Source organism: Osmerus eperlanus, chromosome 14 (genome assembly GCF_963692335.1).
Source record: "Osmerus eperlanus chromosome 14, fOsmEpe2.1, whole genome shotgun sequence".
NCBI lineage: Eukaryota > Metazoa > Chordata > Actinopteri > Osmeriformes > Osmeridae > Osmerus > Osmerus eperlanus.
In genome coordinates, this window is record NC_085031.1 from 16294181 (window position 1) to 16316708 (window position 22528).

Genomic DNA, 22528 nt, shown 5'->3' on the forward strand with positions numbered 1-22528 from the left:
GTGAAAGAATTCCTGATTTCAGTCACACTGTGTGCCGTTTAATAAATACATGGCACACGGTCAGAAGAGTAATGTCAAGTCGTCAGTTATGTTGTTCAGTATGGCTAATACTATACAACGTACGTTCTATAGCCTAATACGTGTGGCTTTTTTTCTCGATATTATTGTTGTTGAAATCAGTGTCTGTACATAGAATAGCACAGACAACGGGTCCACACTCAGTACAGTTAGTAAACAAATCTGGGGTGGCTATGCAAATTTATATTTCCCAGGCAACGGGGTCCGCTGTGCACTGGAACAGTTACCGCTGCATCCTGGTGCGAGGAGCAAATCAAAATCTTGCACAGGTGCAGCCAATGGGTGGTGGAGAAGAAGGGGAGGCGGGATTACCGTAACAGGACGTGGGTCCTGCAGCAAGGTGTGGTTCTGTCTCTGTTTAGCCCGGGGAAAAATGGGGGAGGACTGGGGACGAGGTTCAACCACCTGTATGAGACCGACTTCCCTCTCCCTCTCCCTCTCCCTCTCCCCCTCCCTCTCTCCCTCTCTCCCTCTCTCCCTCCCTCCCTCCCTCCCTCTCCCTCTCCCTCTCCCTCTCCCTCTCCCTCTCCCTCTCCCCCTCCCTCTTCCTCTCTCCCTCTCTCCCTCTCTCCCTCTCTCCCTCCCTCCCTCTCCCTCTCCCTCTCCCCCTCCCTCCCTCTCTCTCTCCCTCTCTCTCTCCCTCTCCCCCTCCCTCTCCCCCTCCCTCTCTCTCTCCCTCTCTCCCTCCCCTCCCTCCCTCCCTCCCTCCCTCCCTCTCCCTCTCTCTCTCTCTCTCTCTCTCTCTATCATAGCATGACACCTCTTCATGCTAATTTGCATCTCTTGCACCTCAGGGCATTTTGGTATCCTTCAAATTCAGTACAGCAGTAACACAGTTCACACAGGCAGTGTTAAATCTCAACATCAGTATAAACACAACCAGTTCAACAGAAATCTATGTTGGATTGAATAAAGACGGCATTAGCCTAGTGTTTGTTTAACTTAACTGGGTACGTCTATGGAAAATCAGAAAACATTTACAAATGGAATATGATTTGAGCGTCTATGGCAAACAGGATGAGGGATAACAACCTCAGAATGAGAAAAAAATACAAATGAAGCCGAATAAGCATTATGTTAAAGTCACAAAAACAACAGTTGAAATGCTTTATTGACTTTCGCTAGGCAGGACCAGTTTACAGCCGTGGCCAAAAGTATTGGGAGTGAGCGGGACGTACATTTTGTGTTTGCAAAGTTTGTTGGGCCTTGGCATAAAATGACTGCTAACATAATTTCAGTAAGTCATATCATCAGCACAGGGGAAAGTGTGAACTAGTTCTAGCCAGGTTAGATCACTCTATCATTCCGATTGGATTTTAAGAGCAGATTGACTGCTGTAAAAGAGGGGACTATTTGCATATATTGAACATTTTCGCCCCAAAAAACTGATAATATTCCCGTGTTCTATAGAAACATGTTATTATTATTTCTTTATTCCGGACACACAAAAAATGGTCCATGGCACAATACAAAACATAGCAAAATACAAGATACAACACATACAATAAGAAATTAATACAACAGTCAGAGTTCCACAATACACAAAAAGAATGTTCAGATATTAGAGTATAGACTAAAACGCCCATGGTTCCACAATCTTAAAGTGAACCTAACCACACTCATTGTACTTTTCCTCAAATACTGAACCAGCAAACTTTGCAAAACACAACATTTGTCTTTGCCAAAACTTATGGCCACGACTGTACGTAGATCCAATGACTGCCTCACCAGCAGACATTTCAACAAACACCCTGAAAGACAGAATAAAATCATAACATAAACACCCCCATTTTTCTCTAATCCAAACACACAACACACACACACACACACACACACACAGGCACACACACAGGCACAGGCATGCGAAAGATACATCATGGTTAAATTTGGCTTGCAAATGAGCTTTATGCAAAATAGCCCTGGTCTCTACTCAGATCTTGGGATTGTGGATGACTAGTCTGAAGCTGCAGAGGGAGCCTCTATGTCCCTTACTGGAACATCACAGCATTTTACTGGAAAATAATCACTCATCCTTCTCTGTTATGTTCCCGCTCTCTTCCTAGACTGGGGGAGTCGTCTGTAGTTGGGTCGGTCCACTGTGACTAAGCAGCGACAGTTTTAGGATGGTGCCCTACATGGTGCACTGTGTATTGATTGCAGAATCACATTCATACTTATTGGTTTGTTTCTTGTTTTTTTTCTCATCCCAGAAAAAAATCATGCATTGCCTAAACGTTTGCCTAAAAAGTTTACCAAAGCATGTATGTAATAATATGGAGTAGTGTAAGTGTAACTCACACTGGAGATTACTGAAAAAAAGAAGGATATGGTACAGGTAGGAGAACATTTGAGTATAAACCCCAGGAAGATGGAAAGCAACACTTGCTGATCCTAAACAGAAGATTTTCATTTACTTATAAATTGGTATATTCATACATATTGTCAAACCATGAATTTTAAGATGGTGAGAAACTGAAAGAGTACTGCAGTTGTTCTAAAGATGTAGTCATAACACTAAAATAAATTGCATCACATATATCAGTTATTATTGTATTTGATAAACTTAGGGAAAAGACTAACAGAGTTACAGCAGGTCTTGCTAGTCTGAAGCTTGGACACAGGAAGTGAGTCTCCAATCCCATATGAGAGCAGTTGGGTGGTGATACCACTTGATTGACAGTGACAGCGGCAGTGGACAGACTCTGGTGTGACAGCAGTTTTCTTAGTCACAGTCCTGAAGCTATCCACCATCCACATATGGCCATGTCTCCAACCGGCAAACAATCAGCTGGCATAGGCCAAGGCGGCTTTGAGGTACATTGACTCACAGAAAGAGGAAGTAGAAAGGAAGTAGAAAAGAAAGATAGAAATAGAATGAGGACGATGACAATGGATGTAAGTTTACACGATACAAGAGTGAAAAATAAGAGGGGCAGTGAGAGAGACGTGGGGGGGGGGGTGAAATCTGGGGCCAGAAGGCCGTGAGTGGCCGAGGGAACTGTACAGCGTGTGCGATAGCCTTATCATGGCCGCCCCACGCTGCGACGGTTGGAACACGCCAGTGACAAGTCAGGGAGGAGTGGACAGGCCTCCCACAGAGATAGCGCCCAACACAGACGTAATCTCAGAACACAGGGCTCCACTGCACGCAGAGAGAGAGAGGGAGAGAAAGAGAGAGAGATGGGGGGGGGAGAGTGGGGAAGAGAGAGAGTGGGAGAGAGAAAGAGAGAGAGGTTGAGAAAGAGAGAGGGAGGGAGGTAGATATATGGAAAGAGGGAGAGAAGAGGGAGAGAAAGACAGAGGTAGAGAAAGAGAGGGAGGGAGGGTGGGAGATATATGGAAAGAGGGACAGAGAGAGAGAGAGACAGAGAGAGAGAGAGAGAGAGAGAGAGAGAGAGAGAGAGAGAGAGAGAGAGAGAGAGAGAGAGAGAGAGAGAGAGAGAGAGAAAAGTAGGCCTATCTCATTGTCCGTGACACCTTCCCCACAGCACATGACAGATTGTCACTACTGTCATGCCCTCCATTGGTTTCCTCAACTCCCACAAAGCACAGAACTTCATAACACGACACAGGAAGTACTAACACCTTATCTGTCTGTGTTCTTGAAAAGCATTCAACTGTGGTTCTACCGGCTAGAAACAGCTGTCACGTGAAATATGCTAAAGTATGATTGAAGAGTAACCAAATGAGTTTCCCCTGCAGCACATCTTTTACAATGTCAGCAGAGAGCAATAAAATATAAACTGAGCACCTTAGTTTATCTTTCAGTTGACAAAGAATATGTAGCAAACTGTAACTACACTTGAGGAATCTCTTCCTCTGAGGGCTTGACTGTCTGTTGACTTATTGCAACAAGGGGATGCCAACCCCATCCACGAGACTCAAGAAGCTGACGACTCCTTTAGCAAATAAGGTAGCCTAAAACCCTGACGGAAGTACATTTGAGAAATGATGCTTTGGCCCCACCAAATCTCACTCCAAGGTTTTTTGAAAAGTTGGCAGCCCTGCCTTAATGTTTTGTGTCTTATCTTGAATCACGTTTCGCTGCTAATGCCAATGATTATACTTATTGTTGAATGAGTAGCCTAGTCTTTTCTAAAGACGATGTGATTGGTTTCTCATACCTCCTGCCGACAGTTATGTAAATTTAGGCCTCTAAATACGGGGAAGGCATCTGACTGGCCCAACTGCAAAAATAATACTTCCTGTAACATTGTTTGACTCTCTATTGCCGCTTTGTGGATAGACTGTATAACCATTTCAGTCGTGGTGCACCATTCATTCCCACCTTAACGCCGTAAAATGCCTAAAACTAAAAGAGAAAAAAAAACACTAGCCTACATTATTCTTTCCCGCAACATCGCGTACTGTACGTAACTTTAACTAAAACTGGATTTTAGGTAAGCGAGGATACAGGCTGACATGGAACAAGGATTGCGCGGAACCAAATGAATACATCGTTGGGTACTATCCGGACTTATTTTTCAATCGCAATACCATTCACCGCTGAACGCGCAGTTTTCCGATTATGGAGATAATTAGCCAGCTAGCTCATTTTCTGCAGAAAATATTTACGGTATCTGACTGAAAGTAAAATGGCAAATTCAAAAGACTTTAATCGAAATTTCACTTTGAAAGAGATCACTAACACGAGCCAGCAAGAGTCTAAGGATTTGGGTGAGGAAGTACCCGGTAGCTCAGCGACTTTTATAGTTCCTTCGGACAGTAAACTAGTCTCTGTGGAATATCCAGGCATCATCAGCAGTGTCGACATGATGTTGGAAACGGTTGGGGGCGAGAAAGCAGTGTCCAAGGTAAATATATTTTTTATGCACAAGAACAATAGAATTTAAAGCATAAATATGAACGTTTTTGTAATACAAATAGGGTTCAATACAAAAAACAGATCAGTACAGTCACTTCGTCTTCACTGTATGACGATACATAGCTAAAATAACTACATCAGCTACATGCTGTCACCTCTTTTTTGTTAACCCTCGTGCTGCCTTCGGGTCACATGACCCAAAGGTTCATAACGAACCATCGTTGTGTTTACCCAATTTTACCCAATACAAAAACAAATTAAAATAATTTTCTTTTAACCTTTGCAATGTGGGGGGTCTGAGACAGCCCAACGGTTAAAAGAAAATGCTTCACTTTGTCTTTGTATGCGGTAAATCTGTCGCAATACGACGGTGGGTCACAATGACTGATGGGTCAGAATGACCCGAAGATAACACAAGGGTTAACAGTTAGCACTTCTTTTTTCTCAGACCTATAGTGACCCCAACAGAAGACTAGAGCTGTGCTTTCGACCACGGGACCCTTTCTGTCACTGCCTTTGCGGCAACCGCTTTACCGCCACCAGCTTCCTTCTGAAAGTGCGGAAACGGGTTCGCAAAGGGAAACCCGACGATGTTCGAATCAACATGGAGCTACAGGGTGTCATAGGAACCACATACAAATTTCAAGGTTCAGTTTTCTCTAACCCTTATGTCTTTCCACCAGCCAAGGCTGTTGTTTTCAATGCATGTTGTTGCAGGCCAATGTTATTCTGATGTTACAGTTACAACATGTGTTTTGTTGCAGGCCAGTGTCTTTCTGAACATCTATAACAGGTATATCCGTTGCAGGTATGGCAGACTTCCAGTATCTGGCTGTGCATTCAGATCGAGGCAAACAGACATCCTTGTACAACACAATACTTCTACGTAAACCTGAGAATCAGGAGTACTTTGAGCAGGACGTGCCGCATTTCCTGCCTCCAGCCATCTTTTCTCGTGTGGACAACCCTGTGGATTACTGCTACCGGCCCGACACCCATCACAAGTGAGTGTGAGAGACCTCCGTAGGAACTAGGGCCAGGGGGAGGCACCACAATCACTCTCTCAAGATGGCCAAGGTGGAAAAGTGTGCTTAAGGACTTCCAATGAGTGTCAATGTAATACGGTTTTGGTGCCTGGTACAGTAATACTGTGCTGCTCCAATAGGTGGCACCATATATGTCTAATTGAGCTGGCCGTAGCTCAGGGGATAGGAAATGTCATCCACCAATCGTGGTTCGATCCCCAACTCCTCCTGACCATGTGTCAATGTGTCCTTGAGCAAGACATTGAACCTTTTTTTTCTAAAGCAAAACAGCGGAAGAACAAGATGTGAAGTGAGTGAACCTTGGTGTTTCTTTGTTGCTCAGCAGATTAGGTTTCTCTCAGCCAGTGTTCTCCAGGGAGAATCTGATTGGTCTGAATCGTGCCCGTCGGCCTCACAACGCCATCTTTATCTCTTTTGACGATGGCGAAGTGCCCTTGGAGCCAGTGGAGGCAGCACGGGCCAACTGGGATCGGATCTGTCAGAACCCGAGCGACCGGAAGGCAGAGGAGGACTTGAAGAAGGTCAGTTTGTGTTTGACTGATGTGTCCAACTTTCTCCTTTACCCCGTGTCTAATGTGCAACCTTTTCTGGTGAATTGAGATATGGAATTTCAGTTCAAGGGGCAAGGGATGTGCCAAAAGAAACACATGTTATGTAATTGTACACACACTGCTGAAGTTTTCCCACTCTTCTTATTTTATCTTATCCAAAACCAAACTGGCAATAGTTGTTTGAGAAACGTCCCATCTGGTCCAGGAACGCCGTCAAGGCCAACCTAGACATCCACCCTGAGAAGCTAAAGCAGCTCCTGCCTGTTTTGGCCTACTACATGGTGAGTAAACCATCCACAGGTTCAGAATCAATCAAGTTCAATGAAATGATCCGGTCATCAGAAAGGGATTCCTCACCAGGAAGTGAGCGAGTGAGCTGGAGCTGAACAAGGTTTCTCCCTGTTTGTAAGGCGAGCTGTGTTGCCTCCCAGGTCACAGGTCCCTGGAGGAGTTTGTGGGTGAGGCTGGGTTATGACCCCCGCAAGATCCCTGAAGCCAAGAAGTACCAGGTGCTGGACTTCAGGATCCGCTGCAGTAGTAAGCATGGTGAGGACTGGCAAGAGGTTGAGTCTAGCAGGTTCTGGCCTGGTTGTCCACTGGGTCAAGGGTGGAACTGCCCATCTCTTCGTCCAACTGGAGCGTACTTTGACACTGGCACAAGTGTGCCGACACAAGACTTATTCCAAGGCCAGCTGCTAGGGGCAACAACCAGCCCAAATACTGCTGACAAACCTCTAAATATCCCACCTGTATCAATATGTTGATATTAATTAGGTTTTCATGTAGGTTAAACATCTGTTTTCTTCTGTGGTTGTGTTCAGGATATTCTGTGAATGAAATCCCGGTGAAACCCAAGAGAAGCACTCTCAACTACACTCTTCCTAACACGTTCAACAAAGCAGGTCAGAGACTCCAGCCCTGTTTGTTTAAAGTTTAAATTTAAATGTGTTTGCCATTTGTTAGGAGTACAACTACATCAGAGATCTTAGTTCTGCTCCACTTGGCTGTTTCCTAGTGGTCTGACCACCTGTAGGACCCACACATTCTAAAATCCTCCCTTTTTTTAAACTGTTTTTGTAGTGTGAATGTTTGAATCTACCGATAAGTGATTGTGCTTTCCCACCAGTTCCCCAGCCAGTGAACGTGATGGAACTCAGTCAGAAGCCCTCCTCCAGCAGGCTCCCTCAGTATCAGCTGCAGGTGGGTGCAGTGGGGGGGTCGACCATAGATATATATAAAGGGTAGATGTCTCGTCCGCATTGCCGGACAACGGAGTCTAGAACGTCCGCACATGGCGGCCATCTTGTTACAGTCAACTCGCTCACCCATCACATTGTGTTGGTGCTACATGTACTTTTTAAATGACCATAACTTGCTAAATTTTCCACCGATTTTTAAACGGTTTGGTTTGTTATCAACGTCAGAGATGTCGTTATGCCACTGCATACTTATGAATAATTATGTTATTTTTTTACAAATAGAATAGAAGTATGCAGTGGCATAACGACATCTCTGACGTTGATAACAAACCAAACCGGTTGAAAATTGAGCAAGTTATGGTCATTTAAAAAGTACATGTAGCACCAACACAATGTTATGGGTGAGCGAGTTGACTGTAGCAAGATGGCCACCATGTGCGGACGTTCTAGACTCCGCCGTAAGACATCTAGTCTTTATATATATCTATGGGGTCGACCATGTAGAGACATGGTCGCCCGACCATGTAGAGACAGAAATGACATGCCGTCGTGTAAATAAGATAAATAACATAAGGCCATTTAGTTTGTTTAATAAAAGAGCAAGTTATAGACCTGTTTTATAGGAAACGTAACCTTAAATGACTTATTTTGTGATCTGGCGCTATATAAAAAAATAAATATTTATTTTGACAAATAAATTATTATTAACTTGACCTTCCAGGGGGGGGTGCCGTTGGGGGTGCGGGGCGGGGCGCCCCCCTAATATAATGGTAGGGGAAACACTGGGGTGTCCTGTACTCTTAACCTCACTGTGTGAACTCACGCCAGACACAGACTGTGTAGACTTTACATATCACCAGATGCTGAGCTGCCACTGATGTCTGCCTTTTGTCCAGGAATCGTCCTACATATTCCAAGAAGGGACCCTGCCCCCCTACAGGCAAATGTTTTACCAGCTCTGTGACCTGAATGTGGAGAAGTATGAACTATGTTATGTATATACACATATAGCATCTCTCTCGTGCATAAACCGCAAATTACTTTCTGACTGGCGATATTTCAAGGAAATTATGCATCGATAGATTTACGAAAAATGTCCCGAAATGTTTGTGTCGGACGTCGTTGCGCCGCCCACGATGTGTGTTGTGTTTGTCCCTGCTCAGAATCAGGAAGGTGATGTGGTGTGTTTGTCCCTGCTCAGAATCAGGAAGGTGATGTGTTTGTCCCTGTTCAGAATCAGGAAGTTGTTGTGGTGTGTTTGTCCCTGCTCAGAATCAGAAAGGTGATGTGGTGTGTTTGTCCCTGCTCAGAATCAGGAAGGTGATGTGGTGTGTTTGTCCCTGCTCAGAATCAGGAAGGTGATGTGGTGTGTTTGTCCCTGCTCAGAATCAGGAAGGTGATGTGGTGTGTTTGTCCCTGCTCAGAATCAGGAAGGTGATGTGTTGTGTTTGTCCCTGCTCAGAATCAGGAAGGTGATTCAACGTAACGACGGCAAGGAAGAGACGTGCGACGAGAGGGACGGTTGGTGCGTGCCTCGCACCACCGACGACCTCAGGAACATCATGTCCTCCCTGATCAAGCAGGCTGTCCGGGACCAGAGACCGGGTGAGAGAGCCACTCTCACATCACCATTACATTTACATTTAGTCATTTAGCAGACGCTCTTATCCAGAGCGACTTACAGTAAGTACAGGGACATTCCCCCCGAGGCAAGTAGGGTGAAGTGCCTTGCCCAAGGACACAACGTCAGTTGGCATGACCGGGAATCGAACTGGCAACCTTCGGATTACTAGCCCGATTCCCTCACCGCTCAGCCACCTGACTCACCGCTCAGCCACCTGACTCACCTGACTCACCGCTCAGCCACCTGACTCACCACTCAGCCACCTGACTCACCTGACTCACCGCTCAGCCACCTGACTCACCGCTCAGCCACCTGACTCACCGCTCAGCCACCTGACTCACCTGACTCACCGCTCAGCCACCTGACTCACCTGACTCACCGCTCAGCCACCTGACTCCCAGCCAAACCCAGAGCCCCACTGTCGGATCAAACTGTCTCGCATCTTTGTTCACTGAATATTATCACAACCAACAATTGGTTTTCGGTGAAAGTGGCTAGTCCTCTAGAGTCTCCCTCGGTAGCCATCACGGCTCCTCCCCCTGCCTGTCGTCCTGGCAACAGAGCAGCAGACAGGGAGACATTGGACGGATTGTGCGTTTGTTGTTTTTCTATAGTATTTAATCTACATTATGGTCTTTGGTACAACCGTTGCATTGTACGTGTAATAAGTGATGTCCTAGTTATTCTTGATGTACTCATATCGTTCTGTTTCTCCAGTTGCAAAAGGCCCTCAGAGACCCAAACGCTCCGTGGCTCAACGGAGAGCAACAGAGAGCGACGATGAGGAGGAAGAGGATGGAGATGAGGAGGAGGAATACCATCCGTCTGAGGGAAGTGACAACGAGATGGTGACAGAGATGCTTGATTATATGTGATGTATTTTTTTTTTTACATTAAACTAAATAAAAGTAAAAAAATTAATAAAAAAAAGTGTGAAAGCCTTTTTACTTCATGAATTATAGGTACAAAATTCAAGTAAATTGTTTATTACTGCAAGACACAGACCTGTATCCTGAACGGGTACCGTGTGAGTTCAGAGCATGTCATTCTGGCCCAACTGATTATTCCACACGCCTAAGACTGACGTGTGCGGTGGTCAGCAAAAATATTATCTCCTTTATACAAGTAGTTCACACCCATGGGATCCACCAACCAGGAAGCGACCTCTGGCGTGCCGTGCCGTGATTGGCAGATCAGGGGACACAGGGGAGGTGGGAGATAATTCTGAGGCCTAACTACATACTGTTTCATCCTGTGGTTTTCTACTTGCTTTAAAATAGATTGCCTTTTAGCAAACCTATTTTATAGGGCATTTTACATAACATTACCTTATTTATACCTTATTTGATTGTATCATAACATTTCCCCTTGATGTAAACATGCAAACCATAGTACCATGGTAAAATGGAGCCAGTTCAGAAAATTCAACCTTCACATGAGGGAAGGGAAAGAGACATATGGTGACAACAGGCTGGTTGTTACGTAAAGCCTATCCAGGTTGGTCCTATAGGAGGTGGCTAATGTATATATAAGCCTGTAGAGACACCTCTTCCCTACTGGAAGTTTCTGGGTGGTCGTCATGGACACTTTTGGGATTTTGGTTACTGTCGCTCTGTTCCTTGGGACTGCCTCAGCGGCCTCGGTGAGTGGTCATCCTGATTTTCTTAAGATGGCTGATTTGATTGGAATAGAGAAACAAAGTATTTATGATCGTCAATCCTACATCTTGATACACAAACACAGCCACAGACCAATTGTGCAGTTGTTCAATGTTTATACATAGTTCACACATACATACACCCACCTTTTCTATCGTGACGGAGGAACAGAAAGAATCTTTGAAAATACTTTTATTCTGTTATTTTACTGTTATTTTAAATGATCTGTTCAAGTTATAATACTTGGGTGATTTATATAAATGTATTATAAATAGTAATATGTAATAACCACCTGATAATTCACACACATTAAATGATGTGCTTTGAGTTAACAGTATTTGCTCAGCAGAGTTATTTAACTGCTTCCTGCAGTCATTACATTCATAGTAGGTATTAGTCTTTTCATTGTTAAAAAGTGAATTCAGTCAGTAAGAAAATAAGATATAATGTCTCACAGAATAAAACTAAATGGCGAAGATGTGGCAAAGTCACCATCTTTTACCCACTGGGAGTTTTGGATTCCTTTGTCAGTGAGGTGCTGGAACAGTGTGAACCAATCAGCTGTTCCCTCTCTATACAACTCCACTCTGGGTGAATAACAAGAAGGAGAGCTTGCGTAAATGGAAAGTAGCCTATAATGACCGTCTTAGAATACTCCTTAACCCTCGTGCTGCCTTCAGGTCACATGACCCAAAGGTTCATAACGAACCACCGTTGTGTTTACCCAATTTTACCCAATACAAAAACAAATAAAAATAATTTTCTTTTAACCATTGCAATGTGGGGGGTCTGAGACAGCCCAACAGTTAAAAGAAAATGCTTCACTTTGTTTTTGTAGGAGGTAAATTTGTCGCAATACGACGGTGGGTCACAATGACTGATGGGTCAGAATGACCCGAAGATAACACAAGGGTTAAGAAACCCAGCAGTACTAGAGCCAGTGAGCTGTTCTGTAATATGGGTCTAACCACAGAGCCAGTGAGCTGTTCTGTAATATGGGTCTAACCCCCTTCATGGCCTTGCTGAGGAACCTTACTTTTAAGTTTATGAGTCAGCTGGACCGCTCTACAAATTTTATAATTGATCTGATGACAGACCCTGGCCGTAGCTCTGTCAAGTACACCTCTAAGATCTGGGAACACTGGCATGACTGCCTTTTTTTTAGCCCTTCTTGCCTTGTATATTTCTATGTAATGAATTGTTTGTATGTATTATTTTTTACCATGTGGGCATTGAGCCTGTAATAAAGTTTATATATATATATATATAACACCTCTCAAACGAAAACCCCTACTCTCTATATGATACTGTTGATTCAAAACTAAACATTCACATACTATGGGTTATGCATATCTTTAAAGTCTCACCTGACCCTTTATATACCTTTATTATTATATACGTGCAGCTGGGCGTGGTGTACACAGAGGGAGGCATGGTAAAGGGGAAGAGCCTTGACGTTGGACTGTTTCGCTGGGTGGACGAGTTCAGAGGAATCCCCTTTGCCGATCAACCTGGGAGATTTGAGAAGCCCAAACGTCACCCTGGCTGGGACGGTGGGTAGAAAGATCAGTACTACTCAATATTCAGTCATGCAGATTTAACAAGATGGCGTCTGAATGCCACTCCCTGTGTCTCTCTGCAGGCATTCTCAAGGCAACTGAGTTCATGCCCAGGTGTCTTCAGGTGAATCTGATGCAAACTGAAACCCGCGGCAGTGAGAATTGTCTCTACCTGAACATATGGGTTCCTCATGGACGTTCAGGTAATCACAGTGACATACACAGCTTTGAATTGTGGTTATGATATAATTTTTGTGTAAAACATTCATGGCTGAACTGATTGCTGTATTCATTCTATCTTGCTAGTGTCCACTGATCTGCCAGTCATGGTGTGGATCTATGGAGGTGGCTTCCTGGTTGGTGGATCCATGGGTGCTAACTTCCTGGACAACTACCTGTATGACGGAAGAGAGATTGCAGACAGGGGCAACGTTATCGTGGTGACTGTGGCCTACCGAGTGGGTACTCTCGGGTTCCTCAGCTCTGGAGACGCCAGCGGACCTGGTATGTGTTTTCAGACGGAGCTTCTTTAGCTTCGGGACATTCATTTTAGTCGTTTCTCTTTTAGAAACGTAATCCAGTACGCTGGGTAGGGTTTCCTGTGTGGAGTTTAAGCATCCTATGTGAACAACAATGTCGTTTTAACCACAGAGATGTCTGTCTACCGACAGGGAACTATGGGCTGTGGGACCAGCATGCTGCCATTTCTTGGGTGCACAGGAACATCCGTAACTTTGGAGGAGACCCCGACAACATCACCCTCTTTGGAGAATCTGCCGGTGGAGCTAGTGTCAGCTTCCAGGTATGGAGCTTCAACTGACATATCATTGTGTTGTACACCTGAGTGTTACTGATCATATTAACATTGATGAAATCCTTACATCAATTCCCAATCTGTGGTCCGCTAGCGTAATACAGGTGGGCCGCTCAACCAAAGAAAACAATATAAAAAATGAATAAATATCAAAATATTTATACATACTGTTGGTAAATGATTATGAACATTCTTACCCTTTTTTTAAATTAAATTGAGCCTTTAGTTCATCATGACCGAAACACCAATAGTTACGGTGAGCACGTTGACGGTGGCCGAACTGACATTTCCGCCGTAACTTGCATACGCCCACTTCAATTCACTATGCACGCATCACTTCCTCATATTGCTCAAGCCGGATCGACAACTTCCGGTGGTGAGCAGTTATGTTAGTTCTCATACACAAAATGCAGTTCTGTTAAGGAGTTCAGGTTGCCTTCCCAAAATGACAATCAACGATGTACATAGGAGTCTATGTTTCTACCTAAGCTAGCTGGCTAACAATTTTTGGCTACATTATCTGATTGTCAGCTTGCATGCTAGTCGTTAATGTTAACACATAAATAATTGGTCTGTCACCAACCTTGCGATTAACAGACAACCCTCTCTACCCCCTGAGCCACAGGCGCCTCTAAGCCACAGCTGCCCCCACAATATGAGTGTAAGTTTAAGAGAGCAAATAGGCCTAGCTAAGGGTTAACAACCTGTTTTGGTCATTACAAGTCACGTTTCTGACTTCACCGAAAGCTACAGTATAGACCTGACCAAATGTTTTCCCTGTCCTGTGCATGTAGCCAATATAGCAGTTTGCTATTGTTCTATGGAACTACAGGAATGGTGGCAGTTACGCAGAATACATCTTTACAATGTGTGCTTACTGTGGCGCTGATAGACACTTTGTCTTCTTCGATCGCTCTAATAAATGTTGCCGTGAAAGCGATTTGTTTGGCTCCCGTGGTGTTGTTAAGCATGTGTGATAAGCGCGAATGAAGTGAACGGATGTGTTGGGCGTCCGCAAAAATATTTGAGCTATGAATGTGGGCCGCAAAGTGGAAAAGAGGGAATGGCTGCCTTACATAGAATGTTTCCTTTGCTAGATGTTGACTCCACACAACAAGGGTCTGTTCAAAAGGGTCATCAGCCAGAGTGGAGTTGCCGTCTGTCCCTGGGCCGTCAACAGGAACCCTCGTGCTCTGGCTGAGCAGGTACGTAATGGGATTTCCTTCATCCCGGTCTGCCTGAATTATAAGGGCCGGGTTTCCCAGATTCGTTAAGAAGCTCTTAACGCTATGAGCTTCTTAGGAGCGTTCTAAGAGCGTTCTAGAGCGTTCTTAGAACGTTCCTAAGAAGCTCTTAGCGTTAAGAGCTTCTTAACGAATCTGGGAAACCCTGCCAAGGTCTCATTATAAGGTCTGATGTTCAACTGCTTTCACATTGCTTGTCTCAGGGAGACAAGGTGGCTGAGCGGTTAGGGAATCGGGCTAGTAATCTGAAGGTTGCCAGTTCGATTCCCGGCAATGTAAAATGACGTGTCCTTGGGCAAGGCACTTCACCCTACTTGCCTCGGGGGAATGTCCCTGTACTTACTGTAAGTCGCTCTGGATAAGAGCGTCTGCTAAATGACTAAATGTAAATGTCTCACCAGATTGCTACAAAGGTGAACTGCCCAACTGATGACACGATGATGGCTTGCCTGAAGATGACTGACGCTGCCACCCTCACCCTTGCAGGCTCCTTAGGCTTGAAAGGATCTGCCTCTGGTTAGTATTCATCGAGGAATAACGCGGATAATTTTATTTTTTTCCCATCAATTTATCTTGTCAAAACACTTCCCTTTGCTTGTGTTTCCACATGACTCTGCTTAGTCTTGCAGCATCTGATGAAAGTTTAACTCTCTTCCTCCGACAGCACCCATTGTGTACAACCTGGCCCTCGCAGGAGTGATAGACGGAGACTTCCTCCCTGATGATCCAGCCAACCTGTTCCACAATGCTGCTGATATTGACTACATTGGTGGGGTCAACGACATGGATGGTCACCTCTTTGCTGGCATGGACATCGGCTCCATCAACCAGCCCCTGCAGGACACCCCCGTGTAAGTGGCACTGTGAAGATTGTTCCTGGTATCTCCTCCTTCTACTATATATTTGCAGAAAGAATGTGAACGACCGTCAACCAGCCCTTGCAGGAGACACCAGTGTGAGAGATCTGTTGGGTTTGGCCAGCCAGAATGTCAGTACAGATGAATAAAGTGGAAATGTGTTTTGGTTATTAGGTGTGATACAAAATCGGGAAATTCTCTCCTGTGCTTCCAGGGAGGATGTGAAGACGCTCCTGGGTGCCCTCACTAAGGAGAAGGGACAGGCTGCTGTGGACAGTGCTTTCAACCTGTACACCTTGAACTGGGGCAACAAGCCCAGCAGGGAGTCGATCAAGAGGGCCGTGGTGGAAATCGAGACGGACTACATCTTCGTGGTGCCTACCCAGGTGTCTCTCTACCTGCACGCATCCAATGCCAAGTGAGACCCAGACATTTTTACAGTTTACCTTATTTACTATACAGCCTTTAAATGCATTTGAATTCCCTAATATCCCAGCTCTATAAAGCCTCTAAGTGTATTTAATAAGTAATTTCATATCTCCTTTTTTTTATTTCCCCATAATGTTTCCAGAGCAAAGTGAGGCCAAGGGCTGCCCTAAAGGCTCAGTCTCTGTTAATCTAATTTACCCAGATCCTCCAGCGAGTGCATTTCAGAGGAATTGATGAGAAACTCAATTATAGCGTTTGCTGAATCAGATCTTCAGATTCTCGTCGAACCTCCCTTTCCTGCCTCTACTCCCCTGTTATTCCATCCCTCTCCATGCTGTGTTCCCCCCCTCTCTCCCTGCCCTCCTGCAGGACTGCTCGCACCTACTCCTATGTGCTCTCTGAGCCCAGCCGTATGGCTGGCCTGGGAAAACCTTACCCAAGCTGGATGGGGGCAGACCACGCCGATGACCTGCAGTACGTGTTCGGCAAGCCCTTCACAACGCCTCTCGGATATTGGCCCAGATACCGCGACTTATCCAGATACATGATCGCCTACTGGACTAACTTTGCCCAGACCGGGTAAAGCCCTGCCTTCATTTGCCACTCAACAGTGCACAGTGAGATATGCAATCCGTTGCTTTTACAATTAGCACTACTAGTTTACCATTTTCAATTGCATGCAGTATTATCCCAACAGGCCACATCCTTTAGAGAAGTTGTGCAAATTAAACAACATCCTCACAATTGTGATTTTTTTTCTTACGCTTTGACATGCCTGCTTCATGATCACTATCATTAATTATACTACTCTACCTTTCACTCTCTCAGAAACCCCAACAAGGGGGAGTCCAAGGTACCAGTGACCTGGCCAGCTTTCACCAGCACTGGGCACCAATATCTGGATATCCACTCTAAGATGGATAGACACTACGTGAAGCAGAAGTTGAGGATGCGCCATGTCCACTGGTGGTCCAGCATTTACCCCCGCCTGCCCACAGTCCAGACCTCAGAGTAGATCACAGAGTGCAGAGATCCTTAATACCAAAGTCTCCCCACAGTCCAGACCTCAGAGTAGATCACAGAGTGCAGAGGTCAACCTCAATACCAAAGTCTCCCCACAGTCCAGACCTCAGAATAGATTACAGAGTGCCGAGGTCATCCTCAATGCCCAACAGACGAAGCATCAAGATGTTTAAAAAGCGACCTACTTTGGTTGTTATATTTGTGCCGTCATCCTCTGAAGCTACATGTATTTGCCAATCCATGGCATGAAGATCAACTATGATGTAACTAACACAACATACAAAATAAATAGTTGTATTGATGTGAATGTCAATTTTTCGGACTTTTCGTAGTGTTGTTATTAAGTTGTCAGAGTGTATTTCTGGGTTTTAAATTACATGATTCTCTTCAACAGTGGTAACTTGACAAGACAAAGGAAGTATCTAACTAAAACTATTACAGTATATTTCTTTCAGTTAACTACTATACTGTAACACACATACAAGTGTTTTATTTTTAAAAGCTGTAATTATATATATATAATTTAAAAAGTAATCTAAGGAACTCCCCTTTACATGAAAAAAAAGATGTACACTGCCGACACCGAGTAAGAAACGTCATTCTTGCATCGGAAAACCTTGCCACATTCAAACGTTTCCTTATTGGTTACCTCAAGTGCACCTTGAATGTTTGTATTGGGTCTGTGTTGTTGACCCAAACCTGCTGTGACCACATTGAAACATGCTGTTGCTTTCCCAGGCGAATCTAATAGAACAAAAATGTTCTGTGAATGAAATAAAAAGACTACCCCTTCACTGGTAGCCATGGCAGCTTAAACTGCCACTTCACGTCTGTGTAATACAACTACACACCTACTGAACCCTGGAGCAGAAACTTAGACCACCCAAGGCATACATAGCAGGCACTTGAAGGCCTGAAAAAGTCCTAGTCTGTGTGTTGCCATTCCTGACCCAAACAGTGTTTCTCATTATTTGAACCAAGCAGTGTTGGCCTATCCTTTGATCCAAGGCCGTAGCCATGGAGTCAACATAGGGGGGGACGAAATCTGCTACCACCGGTATCAGTAATACTAGTAGTTATAAAATGGCAATTTTAACATTTAGTTATGAATATGATTCAATTTTTTATGATTATTTCAGACAGCATGCGTGGTTGCCTGTTGTACCGTAGCACATTTATATTTTATTTATATTTTGATATCAATAGATATTGGGGGGGACATTTTGACCAGATTTGAACCCCCCCCCCAATATATTTTATGATTATGGCCCACCTTTGTCCCACTCTGTCCCAGCTCCTGTATGTGATTTGGATGAACTGTGCATTATTTATTTGTTATTTATCATTGTAGATGGATTTAAGAGATAAAACATGTCATATTCTAGGCTTTGTGATGAACCCATAAACCCTGTACAAACCAATCTGTCAAATGAGACACAACACCTTGTGTTGTTTTACTAAACAGAATGCTTGGAAATTTTGAATTCAGCCACATCTCTTTCTTGAAGCAACTTATGTCAAAAAAAAATAACAGATTAATGGGTGGAGCCTGGCACATAAAAAGAGTTTGGGCAGCTGTGTGGTTACAGGTGTTCCTGGTTGGCCATCATGAAGACACTGGAGATCCTGACCGCTGTAGCTCTCTTCCTGGGGGCCACCTCAGCAGCTTCGGTGAGCTTCCCTTCCCATTCAGATATTAAAATATTTGACAACGTTTTTTGGTAATTTACAGAGAAGGCATAGACATAACAAATATATTCTTTTTATTCAATGCTGTTTCGGAGCACAGTTTAGTATATTTTGTGGCATAAATATGCCTGTGCTTGACTCTCCATGTGTAGCTGGGAGTGGTGACCACAGAGGGAGGTAGGGTGCAGGGCAAGAACCATAAAGTTGGACTCTTCCGATCCATGGACGTGTTCAAGGGAATACCCTTTGGGGACCCGCCGGGGGTATTTGAGAAACCCAAACCACATCCTGGCTGGGATGGTGGGTACACAGATCGGCAAACTTCCAGAATAATTTTACTTTCTTAATATTCTCTGATGCAAATGTAATGCTGACTGGACAATAAAATAAGATATATAATAAAAATGAGAAAACATGACGTTTGTTCTTCAGCTAGTCCAGTCTCAGGTGTTGCTATTGATATCCTTGCATCTTCCCACAGGCATTCTCAAGGCGACTGAGTACGCGCCCAGGTGTCTCCAGGTGAATTTGCTCCAGAGTGACACTCGAGGCAGCGTGAACTGTCTTTACCTAAACATCTGGGTCCCTCATGGCTCAAAAGGTAAGACGTAGGGACACACTAACACGGACACAGTGATGTAGATTTCATGTCGTATTCACGTTATAGCTTTGTAAGAAAATGTTATTGGAAGCATCCCTCCTCTCTTGCTAGTGTCCTTCGGTATGCCAGTCATGGTGTGGATCTATGGAGGTGGCTTCCTGGTTGGTGGATCCATGGGTGCTAACTTCCTGGACAACTACCTGTATGACGGAGAGGAGATTGCAGACAGGGGCAATGTTATCGTGGTGACCCTGAACTATCGAGTGGGTATCCTGGGGTTCCTCAGCTCTGGAGACGCCAGCGGACCTGGTATGTTTCAGACAGGGCTGGCTTGGCTCCAGGGCATTCATTTCCTCAGTGTGTTCAAAGCCTGTGGCATATTCAAGCAACGCTGTCGTTTATAAATGTTTTTCTATCGACAGGGAACTATGGGCTTTGGGACCAGCATGCTGCCATTTCTTGGGTGCACAGGAACATCCGTAACTTTGGAGGAGACCCCGACAACATCACCCTCTTTGGAGAATCTGCCGGTGGAGCTAGTGTCAGCTTCCAGGTGTGGAGCTTCATCAACTATATTAGTCTTACTGAACCTGTGTTTATCTGATCCAAGTAGCACTGGGGAAATTCTTGTGTTTCCTTTGCACAGATGGTTTCTCCCCACAACAAGGGGCTGATCAAAAGAGCCATCAGCCAGAGTGGTGTTTCAGTCTGTCCCTGGGCCGTCAACAGGAACCCTCGTGCTCTGGCTGAGCAGGTACGCTGTCTTTTCATGCCATGTTCTCACTACGCTGTGTTTTTATACGGATCTGTGTTCTTACTGGTCTCACGAATACAAACATACCCAAAACGTGAGCTTTTCTCAACTTTGAGTCTGTGTTACACTGAGCAAAGTCCTGCGGATATTCTGAAACCTTACACAATCAGTCGTTCTTGTACTTACTGTAAGGATTGCATTGAAATGCACCACACTGTTTGTACTGGTGAGGAACTGGTGGAACCTGCCATCCTGCACAATTAGACAGCGCGAGTAGACGTCCAACTAATTATTTTTACTTCATCTCTCAAGGTTGCTCAGAGAGTGGCCTGCCCAACTGATGACCAGATGATGGCTTGCCTGAGGATGACTGACCCTGTGACCCTAACCCTTGCTGCACACCTCAACATACAAGGATCACCCTCCAGTGAGTATTCATTGAGGACGATGACACTGTTCTGACTGATGCACATCAATTTATGTCAGGTTTCCCCTAATATCTGAAGATAAAGCCTAATTATTTTAAAACCTCCTCCACCAGATCCCATTGTGCAGAACCTGGCCCTCGCAGGAGTGATAGACGGAGACTTCCTCCCTGATGATCCAGCCAATCTGTTCCACAATGCTGCCGATATTGACTACATTGGTGGGGTCAACGACATGGATGGTCACCTCTTTGCTGGCATGGACATCGGCTCCATCAACCAGCCCCTGCAGGACACCCCCGTGTAAGTGGCACTGTGAAGATTGTTCCTGGTATCTCCTCCTTCTATTATAGCTTTGCAGAAAGGATGTGAAGGACCTCCTAGGTGCGTTCACCAATGATTAGGATTAGCCTTGGTTTTGTACAAAGAACGACTGCCAAAGGCTTTTTTTGCTCACAGAACTTAACCCTCGTGCTGCCTTCGGGTCACATGACCCAAAGGTTCATAACGAACCATCGTTGTGTTTACCCAATTTTACCCAATACAAAAACAAATTAAAATAATTTTCTTTTAACCTTTGCAATGTGGGGGGTCTGAGACAGCCCAACGGTTAAAAGAAAATGCTTCACTTTGTCTTTGTATGTGGTAAATCTGTCGCAATACGACGGTGGGTCACAATGACTGATGGGTCAGAATGACCCGAAGATAACACAAGGGTTAACAGAACTGCTTCTCTTCTTCTTGTTTCAGGGAGGATGTGAAGACCCTCCTGGGTGCCCTCACTAAGGAGAAGGGACAGGCTGCTGTGGACAGCTCTTTCAGGCTGTACACCTTGAACTGGGGCAACAAGCCCAGCCAGGAGTCGATCAAAAAGACTGTGGTGGAAATCGAGACAGACTACATCTTCTTGGTGCCTACCCAGGTGTCTCTCTACCTGCACGCATCCAATGCCACGTGAGACCCAGACATTCTTACAGTTGATGTTATTTACTGTACAGCCTCTACATGCATTTGAATTCCCTAACATCCCAGCTTATTGAATTTCGCAATAAGACATTTTATGAATTTGTACCAAGTCGTAAAAAAAACATGACAACATGATTCGGGTCTTTATCAACCTTTTCTTACAATACTCACTCTCTTCTTTCCAATTCCATCCCTCTCCATGCTGTGTTCCCCCCCTCTCTCCCTGCCCTCCTGCAGGACTGCTCACACCTACTCCTATGTGCTCTCTGAGCCCAGCCGTATGGCTGGTTTGCTCAAGCCTTACCCAAGCTGGATGGGGGCAGACCACGCTGATGACCTGCAGTACGTGTTCGGCAAGCCCTTCACAACGCCTCTTGCCTACTGGCCCAAATACCGCGACTTGTCCAGATACATGATCGCCTACTGGACTAACTTCGCCCAGACTGGGTATATCCGTGCCACCACATACCTACATACTGAACACTGACAGATAACCATTAAGATCCAAATACATCAACATTTTACTGCACATCTCACCAATCTATATGATTAGGCTGATTGTGCTCTTAATATCATCCCTATTTGCCTTTTACATTCCCCAGGGACCCTAACAAGGGGGAGTCCAAGGTACCAGTGACCTGGCCAGTGTTCACCAGCGCTGGGGACCCCTATCTGGAGATCCACTCTAACATGAATAAAAACTACGTGAAGCAGAAGTTGAGGTTGCGCCATGTCCACTGGTGGTCCAGCATTTACCCCAGCCTGCCCACAGTCCAGACCTCAGAGTAGATCACAGGAACATCCTCAATACCCTAGCCTCCCCACAGTCCAGACCTCAGAGTAGATCACAGAGGTCATCCTCAATACCCAACAGACAAAACATCAAGATTTTTGAAAAGGATGGATGCACGGATGCACTCATCGGTTTTGTCACACCTGTAATGTATTCCTGAAATGTTTTATTCTTAGATCAATGAGCCACATAAGGATCGAACATAATGGTTACTAGGACATGAGTGACAAAATAAGTGGATGTATTAAACTTGATCTATATTTTATCTTTTGGTATTAGGCTACAATGTTGTCACTGGGTTGTCGTGTGTTTTTGGGGTTGGTGAGAGATGATGGTAACACAATTCTAATCAGTGGTTAGAAGAAACAAATAAAGAAGTATCAATCTAAGGAA

General features: G+C 44.8%; 3 protein-coding genes across 7 annotated transcripts; all 3 read left to right on the forward strand.

Moving 5' to 3' along the window:
- The first annotated feature begins 4302 nt into the window (after window positions 1-4302).
- Window positions 4303-10198, forward strand: gtf3c5 (general transcription factor IIIC, polypeptide 5). 2 transcript variants are annotated; one of them, XM_062478851.1, is made up of 11 exons: window positions 4303-4892; window positions 5352-5550; window positions 5712-5907; window positions 6272-6470; window positions 6677-6781; window positions 6932-7046; window positions 7322-7402; window positions 7627-7700; window positions 8596-8678; window positions 9162-9304; window positions 10041-10198. In XM_062478851.1, the coding sequence occupies exons 1-11, from the start codon at window positions 4674-4676 to the stop codon at window positions 10196-10198; spliced, it is 1572 nt and encodes a 523-aa protein (XP_062334835.1). In that variant the 5' UTR covers window positions 4303-4673. The 2 variants fall into 2 exon arrangements, with proteins under 2 accessions (XP_062334835.1, XP_062334837.1); XM_062478853.1 differs by having other exon boundaries at window positions 4306-4892; window positions 6275-6470.
- A 690-nt stretch (window positions 10199-10888) lies between these two features.
- On the forward strand, window positions 10889-22228 carry cel.2 (carboxyl ester lipase, tandem duplicate 2). Of its 4 annotated transcripts, none has more exons than XR_009932221.1 (12): window positions 10889-10965; window positions 12387-12534; window positions 12624-12743; window positions 12847-13044; window positions 13212-13342; window positions 14452-14559; window positions 15000-15114; window positions 15263-15449; window positions 15670-15873; window positions 16254-16463; window positions 16713-16975; window positions 22196-22228. XR_009932221.1 is itself a non-coding variant. In XM_062478848.1 (12 exons), the coding sequence occupies exons 1-12, from the start codon at window positions 10903-10905 to the stop codon at window positions 16957-16959; spliced, it is 1671 nt and encodes a 556-aa protein (XP_062334832.1). In that variant the 5' UTR covers window positions 10889-10902; the 3' UTR covers window positions 16960-17227. The 4 variants fall into 4 exon arrangements, 2 of the variants coding, with proteins under 2 accessions (XP_062334832.1, XP_062334831.1); XR_009932222.1 differs by lacking the exon at window positions 22196-22228 and adding an exon at window positions 17039-17227; XM_062478848.1 differs by lacking the exon at window positions 22196-22228 and having other exon boundaries at window positions 16713-16889; window positions 16950-17227.
- LOC134034394 (bile salt-activated lipase-like) lies at window positions 18427-22170 on the forward strand. Its single transcript, XM_062478948.1, has 11 exons — window positions 18427-18578; window positions 18749-18896; window positions 19078-19197; window positions 19309-19506; window positions 19620-19750; window positions 19844-19951; window positions 20264-20378; window positions 20493-20679; window positions 21127-21330; window positions 21580-21789; window positions 21945-22170. The coding sequence occupies exons 1-11, from the start codon at window positions 18516-18518 to the stop codon at window positions 22129-22131; spliced, it is 1671 nt and encodes a 556-aa protein (XP_062334932.1). The 5' UTR covers window positions 18427-18515; the 3' UTR covers window positions 22132-22170.
- Window positions 22229-22528: the final 300 nt, after the last annotated feature.